At 36.1% G+C, this 8,629-nt stretch overlaps 1 protein-coding gene across 1 annotated transcript; it reads right to left on the bottom strand.

Moving 5' to 3' along the window:
• Positions 1-346: 346 nt before the first annotated feature.
• On the bottom strand, positions 347-8,262 carry cdr2b (cerebellar degeneration-related protein 2b). Its single transcript, XM_065257459.2, has 6 exons — positions 8,192-8,262; positions 8,005-8,089; positions 7,088-7,200; positions 4,629-4,777; positions 4,383-4,544; positions 347-2,530 (listed from the first exon to the last, which is right to left on the bottom strand). The coding sequence occupies exons 2-6, from the start codon at positions 8,081-8,083 to the stop codon at positions 1,756-1,758; spliced, it is 1,278 nt and encodes a 425-aa protein (XP_065113531.2). The 5' UTR covers positions 8,084-8,089; positions 8,192-8,262; the 3' UTR covers positions 347-1,755.
• Between the last annotated feature and the right edge of the window lie 367 nt (positions 8,263-8,629).

Here is an 8,629-nt window from a genome sequence, read left to right as displayed (position 1 = left end):
AATAAAATCAACATTTATAAATTTGAAAACCCACTTGCACTATTACCCCATGTGATGAAGATAAGGAAGCACGTGTGTCTTTTTACAGTGTGTTTTTTTTCAGTTCAGCCTGATAATGATGTTACTAATTGCATGCTTTGTCACTATAATGTTATCAAGTGAGTTGATTAGAGGAAGCTTTGCCACCAGAAGGGCGACTGTTCTCTGATGTCCCCGCTCTAAAAATACATCTAAAGGTTCAAAGTCCATGCTGTGTTCTGAACAGATACAGATGATTAAGATGAACAGATACAATGATTTAAACCTCACTGCAGACTGCTAGAGTGCTAGCCCAGTTTGTGTATTTATCAAAAAGGAAATACTATAAAAATATTTATTTATTAAAATTTCTGAAGATTGACAACAAAAATTGATTGACTACTTTATTAGATAAAGGTCTGCCTTAAGTAATGGACATTGTTATATGAAATGTGCAATAAAAATAGACGTATTTTGATTTCAAAATACAGAAACAGAAATCTTTTTGTTTTTAACATCTACACTGTAAAAACGTCAAATCACATCTTTTTTTGTTAAAGGGGACATTTCACTAGACATTTTAAAGATGTAAAATAAATATTTGGTGTCCCCAGAGTACATATGTAAAGTTTTAGCTCAAAATACACTCTAAAACAAATGGTGCTATATAGTACCAAAAGTGGTTCTTTGCTCGTAATCATAGATGAACCATTTTTAGTGCCATATAGCACCTGTGTAGAACCATATAGTGCTATGTAGAACCATATGTGTGGTGCTATATGGCCCCTATATGGTTCTACACAGGTGCTTCACCGGTGCTATATGGCACTAAAAATGGTTCTTCTATGATTACAAGCAAAGAACCACTTTTGGTGCTATATAGCACCGTTTGTTTTTAGATAATATATTATAACATGATAAAATTTCAACTTTTTAGGTGTGACCAAAAATGTGCCGTTTTTGGGTGCGTCTTTTAAAATGCAAATGAGCTGATCTCTGCACTAAATGGCAGTGCTGTAGTTGGATAGTGCAGATTAAGGGGCGGTATTATTATAAAATGATCCCCTTCTGACATCACAAAGGAATTGTTTATTTTTACATTATCTAGGTTGATAAAAGCACTCGGGTCGGGACCCAGTTATAGCACTTAAACATTGAAAAAGTAAGATTTTCATGAAATGTCTCCTTTCAATTAACTTAACAAATTAAGTTAAACAATTGCAACTTGTTTTGTCAATAAGTATTGTCAACTTATCACACACAAGTCAAAACTTAAAATAGTAGGTTGAACCTTAGTTAAGGTTCTTAAAAGAATCATTATCCATTTAAAAAATAAACTTTTCATAACATAAAGGTTATGTGGATGCTAAAGGTTCTTTATGGAACCAAATCTCCCAGCAAAGACCTTTATTTCTAAGAGTACAGTACTTCATACACCCACTAAAGTGGGTACTATTTAAAGTAACTACAAAAGAAAGTATAAAAACTTTTAGATCAAGGGCATTAGTAAGTTATGGTATTCATACATTTTTAAGTTTGTCTTCTGGCGTGTCCAAATACTTCTGGAGTCACTTTTCAATAAGTGCATGGGTGATTTCAGGTGAGAGCTGGTTTTATCACACCCATAAGGTCTTTAACTCTGACAATCAGATTACTGATTATATCTGTCAGACTAATGCCCTTTGGCAGAGATACCAAGTTCAATGAGCACATGTCTTTAGGGTTTGGAAAATAGCTTCATTTAGCCTGACTGGGCTTGATCCTGTTTTCCTTCAGGTCCTTTGTGCTCTTCTGAATAAAAGTGAAAATCTCCTGAAACAGGACTTTATACTCAGGCAGCGGGGCATCTTCCTGTGTATTTACACCCTGGGAGTGTGTTTGTGTTTGGGCAGAACTGTCCACGGGTGTCTGAACGGCTTTGTGGTTCTGTTGTCCCATCCAACTCTCGCATCGCCGCAGCAATGTGTCATATTTCTCCTGCAGGGCTGTGTACTGCGCATCCACCTCATTTAGCAAAGAAATACCGTGATGTTTCGCACCCTCGCCCTGTTTAAAACAACCCTGTCCATTCTCATCTGTAGCCCTTCCCTCATCATAGCCAGAACTGTGCAACTGCCTCTCACTGCTACAGCGATTCAAGCAACGCCCCCTTTGTCTGACCACGCCCATTTCCTCATCAGACGCAAGGAATACAGTGTCTAAAGGCAGGCTATGAGGGAATGTGGCTTGAGCTATGGTGTTAGACCGCATTTGTCGTAGTTCCTTGACTTCGGCCTCCATCTCAGCCATGCGATCCCTGTAGTCTCCCAGCAGTGCTAGTTTTGGCTCCAGTTCGCTGAGGTTGCGAGTGAGAGCATCGGCTTCCCGCTCCGCAGCTTCTCTCAGAGAACGCTCTGTGTTTAGCTGGGCCTGCAGGGAATTCAGGGAGCGCATGAGGTCAATGCATGCCTCATCCTGTACCTCCTCTTTTAAAGCTGAATGGCTGGCAGAAGAGGAGTGCTCAGGGGAGTTTCTGAAAGAAATGGAGCAAGGTTAAATTAAGAGCAGTCAGTGGGATCAATGAAGATTGTTGGATTGTAAAGAAATGGTAAATTATCGCAATGCCACACATATTGTATGGGTCAAAGCAAAATTGTATTAGTTTTTAACAAATTTAGCTATAAGAGATTGTGAACAGTTTAGAATAGTTTAAGCATTATGGATATGACATTTTCAGTCAAAACTTTCTAAAACAATGTAATTAGTAATCTGTTAATATTTTCCTAAACCCCTCATGATGGGTGTTTAATTGACATGTGAGATATTATTATGGTTAAAAACTTTTGGTAAAAATTTTATGGTACAGTTAACATTTGCAAAGAAATGCAAAATGGCCACAGCTGCCCAAAAAATAGCTTTGTGTGAGGAACACAATGAAATTATATTTGATCTATTTGTAAATCTTCTCCTCCATTTCACTTTTATATCACATATGCCACATAAAAGATGTCTTGTCAGGTTTGACATCAGTGACGTTGGTCACAAAACACCTGACAATCAATGAACTTTGATATATCATTGATGTTTAACCTGCTTCATAGATACACTTCAAAGAACAAAAAGGGTACAACAGTTGTCCCTGGGATGGTACCTTTTTAAAAGGTCCCTATATGTAACATTTTGGTACAGATATGTACCTTTGATGTACCAGTATGTACCTCTAAGTTACCAATTTGTACTTTTTGAAAAGGTGCTACCCAAGTTACAACTTTTGTACAACTTTTTCTGAGAGTGTATCACCATCAATATACAGTACCTTTGTGTGGATGTTTTTCCTTTTTTGAAGCTTGACAGATGTTGTCATTTTATGGAGAAAAGCTGTATAAAGACTCCGAAATTACTCCTTTAAGATGTTTAAATGAGATTGATCTATTCAGGTTGAGAGGGGTCAAGTTAATCGTCCTGTGTTAATTCTGTACACTGACATGTTCATTAGAATCAAAGTGACAATCCTATTGAGCCTCTTACTTTGGGTAAGACCATCCTGTTGGAGAAAAACCCTTATTCAATTTCAGTGGCGGTGACTTCTCTTCAGAGGGGGGCGAATTCAAAATATGTCACGTGTGTTGCTCGTCATGTCAAAATATGTGTTTGTTATGTCATGTGAATTATGTCCATAATGTGTCATGTCAAAATATGTTGCCTGCTGCTCACGTTCACAAAATACTCACAAGACACTTGCTTAACACTAAACTCTGTCAACACATGAGATTAAAAGTTTTTAAAGGTTATGAAACCCCGGTACGAAATCTTGTTGGTTTTGCTGGGTTATCCTGCCTTGCGGTGTCGAATGAGATTTAAAACGAAGTTCAAACCAGGGTTAAGCATGGTGTAAATGTGTAATGTCTGTTAATCCACTTAACTACACTCTAAAAAAACAAACGGTGCTATATAGCACCAAAACAGTTGCTTTGGATCGTAACGATAGAAGAACCATTTTAGTGCCATATAGCACCGGTGAAGAACCAGTGAAGCACCAGTGAAGCACCAGTGTAGAACCATATAGGGGCCATATAGCACCACATATGGTTCTACATAGCACTATATGGTTCTACACAGGTGCTTCACTGGTGCTTCACCGGTGCTTCACTGGTTCTTCACCGGTGCTATATGGCACTAAAAATGGTTCTTCTATCGTTACGATCCAAAGCAACTGTTTTGGTGCTATATAGCACCGTTTGTTTTTTAGAGTGTATGGCTGTTTTAGAACAGTCAAGTTAGTTTCATTTGAACTAGCAGAAAACCAGGATGTTGACAAACCCGGGTTTCACAACCAAAACCAATGAAAATGTAATCAGGAAAAGCAAAATATGATGTAATCTTACTTGTGCAATTGGCACTTGTAGCACATGTGACACTGGAGATGATCAGGCTGTAGGGTTTGTGAGTGTGTACTGGAACGGTTCTGTTCAGAAGAAACCAACTTCTTCATCTCTCGATGGAGCTCATCCACCTGCATCTGTAGCCCATCCACAGTCTCTGTGAGCCTGCAGTGAAAAGGTTCATGAGCTTACTTTATACAGTCCTCTTCATATGTCCCCAGATTTGTTTATTTTTGTTTGCAATCTTACCCCTTAATCTTCAGCTGAGCAGCTCGGTTCTCTTGAAGCAGTCTTTGGTTTTTCTGCTCCAGGTTTTGTGCCGTCACATCCAGCTGTTCGTATACTTTAGCATGCTGATCATTGACTGACCTCAACAAATCCACCTGTTTAGACAAATGCTGAAGGGAAACAAGGATGTTAGAGAAAAATCGAATTAATACGTACAAATACACGTAGCGATTTTTCTTAAAGGGATAGCTCACCCAAAAATAAAAATTCTGTCATTATTTACTCACCCTTAAGTTGTTACAAACCTGTATCAATTTCTTTGTTTTGTTGAACACAACGTAAGATATTTGTAATTAAAGGATTAGTCAATTTTCTTAAAAAAAATCCAGATAATTTACTCACCACCATGTCATCCAAAATGCTGTTGTCTTTCTTTGTTCAGTCGAGAAGAAATTATGTTTTTTGAGGAAAACTTTCCAGGATTTTACTAATTTTAATGGCCTTTAATGGACCCCAACACTTAACACAACACTTAACAGTTTTTTTCAACGGAGTTTCAAAGGACTCTAAGCTATTTCAAACGTGGCATAAGGGTCTTATCTAGCGAAACGATTGTCATTTTTGACACCAAAAATTTTAAATATGCACTTTTAAACCACAACTTCTCATCCTATATCCAGTCCTGTGATGGCTCAGCACGACCTCACGAAATACTTCATCACGTCAAGAGGTTACGGAAGATGTTTGCGAAACTACGCCCCAGTGTTTAAAAGTGTGGAGAAAGAGGACCATCCCGATGTTGTTGTATGTCGAATGATAATAATGAATGGCTTTGTTTCAGTTTATTGCTTAAATTGGTCTGCAAATGTGTGTTTCATATATGTAACACGTGACCTTTCTACGTCACTAAGCAATTATGTGAGCGCATTACAGGACCGGAGATAGATGATAAGTTGTGGTTTAAAAGTGCATATTTGTTATTGGTCTTGTCAAAAATTACAATCGTTTCGCTATATAAGACCCTTATTCCTTGTTTGGGATTGTTTAGAGTCCTTTGAAACGCCGTTGAAAAAACTGTTAAGTGTTGAGTTAAGTGTTAAGTGTTGGGGTCCATTAAAGGCCATTAAAATGAGTAAAATCCTGGAATGTTTTCCTCAAAAAACATAATTCGTTCTCAACTGAACAAAGAAAGACATCAACATTTTGGATGACATGGTGGTGAGTAAATTATCAGGATTTTTTTAAGAAAATTGACTAATCCTTTAAGCAGAAAAATGAACACCACTGACTTCCATAGTAGGAAAGAAAAAAACTATGGAAGTCAAATAATTTGTTTACAAACATTGCTCAAAATATTTTCCTGTGTGTTCATCAGAACAAAGAAATGTATACAGGTTTGAAACAACATGAGGGAGAGTAAATGATAACAGAATTTTCATTTTTGAGTGAACTATCCCTTTAAGGAAAATGTTCAGCCTTTTTTCATTCAGTTATCATTTGAAATAAAAATGTAATACCCTTTGACATTCTTCATACAGCTAAATAGGCGAGTGACGAAAACACTTTCATGTCTTAGTTAAATGTTTATAATGCACATGCAAAGATTATTGAAACATTGTTTTATGCAAAGAGAGACATACTGTATGAGGGCTTTATACATGCAACCCCTTTAGTTTCACAAACACTGTCTACTTTGCATATTCCTTAAAGCGATACTCAAGCCAAAAATCTAAATTATTGATTTACTTACCCTCAAGCAATCTGATATCCACTGTCTTTCAGACCGAACACATTTTTTGTTATTTTAGTAAACGTCCTGCTTTTACAAGCTTATAATAGAAAACAGAGATCAGGGAACAACTTCTGATTTTGAAGCCAAAATAAAGTGCATTCATCCTTCACAGAGGTTATCCACATGGCTCCAAAGGGTTATTAAGGTCTTTTGTGGGTAATCAATGTGATTTTGAAGAACAAATATTCATATTTTAAACTATAATCACTAGCTTCCAGTAACAACGCCATCTTGGACTTACGTGATTCATGAAAGTCACTGCGCAACGTACCTATGGCAACTAACGCTCACTACACTAAAACTCTCTCGTGAACTGCATCAGTCCAGGATGGCGTTGTTACCAGAAAAAAGTTATTATTAAAGTTTATATAGTTGATATTTTTCTTACAAAATCACATTGATTACCAGCAAAAGTCCTTATTAACCATTTGGAGCCATGTGGATTACTTCTGTAAAGGATGGATGCACTTTTTGGGTGTTTGAAGTCAGAAGTTGTTCACTGATGCCTGTTTTCTACCATTATAAAGCTTGGAAGAACAAGAACATTTTCAAAAATAACTTCAAATGTGTTTATCTGAAAGATGATGGACAAGTATCTCAGATTCCTTGAGGGTGAGAAAATCTTGGGGTTATTTTGATATTGATATTTGAAGTATCCCTTTAATTGTATAATAGTTTGGTACTGAACCTCTATTTCCTGAAGCTGCTCCTGGTTGGTGGTATACTTCTGTTGAAGTCTCTGTTCTAACTCTCTGTTTTGCTCCAGTAAGTTTTTACCCAGTTCAGCGGCCAAATGGAGATCTGCACAAATACGGACAGTGAAAATGATTTTCCACATCATACATGTATACATGTAGTCTAAAGGGAAAGCCATTTAAACAAATAGTCTATAACTCATGCTGTCTCTAAAGCCAGTAAAGATGTATGTGAAATCACTGATGCAGGTGAGATAAGCCTGCTATAAGAGGAGGTATCTGGAGTGATAAATTATACTTATAGACCTACTGTAATTTAAATGGACTTTTATAAGTTTAAAGTGCATTTGTGGCTCATGACCATATAAGGCTTTGCACTATTTAGATTGGTCACAGTTTAAACGTCTAGTTAATTTATTCAGTAGTTTTTAATAAAAGAACTTTAGTGTTTATCTATCCTTGCGCAACAGTATATGATTTATAGATTTGAGGGTTAGGTTTTAGTTTAGCTACACTGTCAGTGTATAGCTCATGTTAGTTCTCCTTTTTACTAATTTCCCTTTGCCAATCTAACTGTCACTTGTGTCAGCTAATTTTCATTACAAAACTGATCTTCGCTGTTTTGTGTAAAACTGACTGTCATACAGGATGTGGTAAAGAGCCATGCAAAAACAAACATGTTTCATTGCTTATTTTTTTATCACTGTTGTTTTTAGTTAAATTTAATTTCAAAGAACACTTTACCCAAAATAAAAAAAATAAACAGATACGTAATCTACACAGCATTGTCAATAAAATAATAATCTATTTAATTTGAAAATTATTACAAGCTTGCATTTTTATTATATATATTGTAGTATAATATATTATAGATGCACAAAATGTATATATTAGATAAAGAATAACTTACCATGTTCAAGATCCCGATGATCGTACCAGGGTTCTTCCTCCTTAATGTCAAATTCTTCTTCAATCATATCTGTGAGCATTTCAGTCTGTAAAAGCAGGAAAGTCTTTAAATCTTGTAGGTTTAATTATTTTAATTAAAAATAATTATTTCATAAGACTTAATGTTAATAAAGTCTGTGCATAATAACCTCAGCTCAGTCTGTAATGAATGAGAGCGCGGTGTTCTTCTCGCATCAGCAGCGCGCGCAGGAGGAACTCAACGTGGCACGCGATCTCTGTACTGTAAAGTACACGGTGACGTCACCTGCAGGTGAGAGCAAAGATTTCCTGTGATACAGCGAATCTTACAATTGATACACAGAGGTTGTGAATCTTTCTGTAAAATGTTTCTGACTTGCCTTTATCCTCACTTAAAGATCCATATATATCTATATCTAGAAAAAACATACATTCTGAAACCCCAAAATAATGTAATACGACTATTATAAATTCATATATACTTATTTTAAGTCTGAAAAAATAAAAGGTAATGTATAATCCAAAGGATACAATGTATAATCATTTTGATTATATAGTGGTATCGGAAATAGCATGTATTAAAAATACAAATAATCTATTATTAATCT

This window comes from Paramisgurnus dabryanus, chromosome 1 (genome assembly GCF_030506205.2).
Source record: "Paramisgurnus dabryanus chromosome 1, PD_genome_1.1, whole genome shotgun sequence".
In the NCBI taxonomy this organism is placed as follows: domain Eukaryota; kingdom Metazoa; phylum Chordata; class Actinopteri; order Cypriniformes; family Cobitidae; genus Paramisgurnus; species Paramisgurnus dabryanus.
The sequence above is the reverse complement of the archived record's forward strand: the minus strand, read 5'-3'. Positions and strand labels throughout refer to the sequence as shown.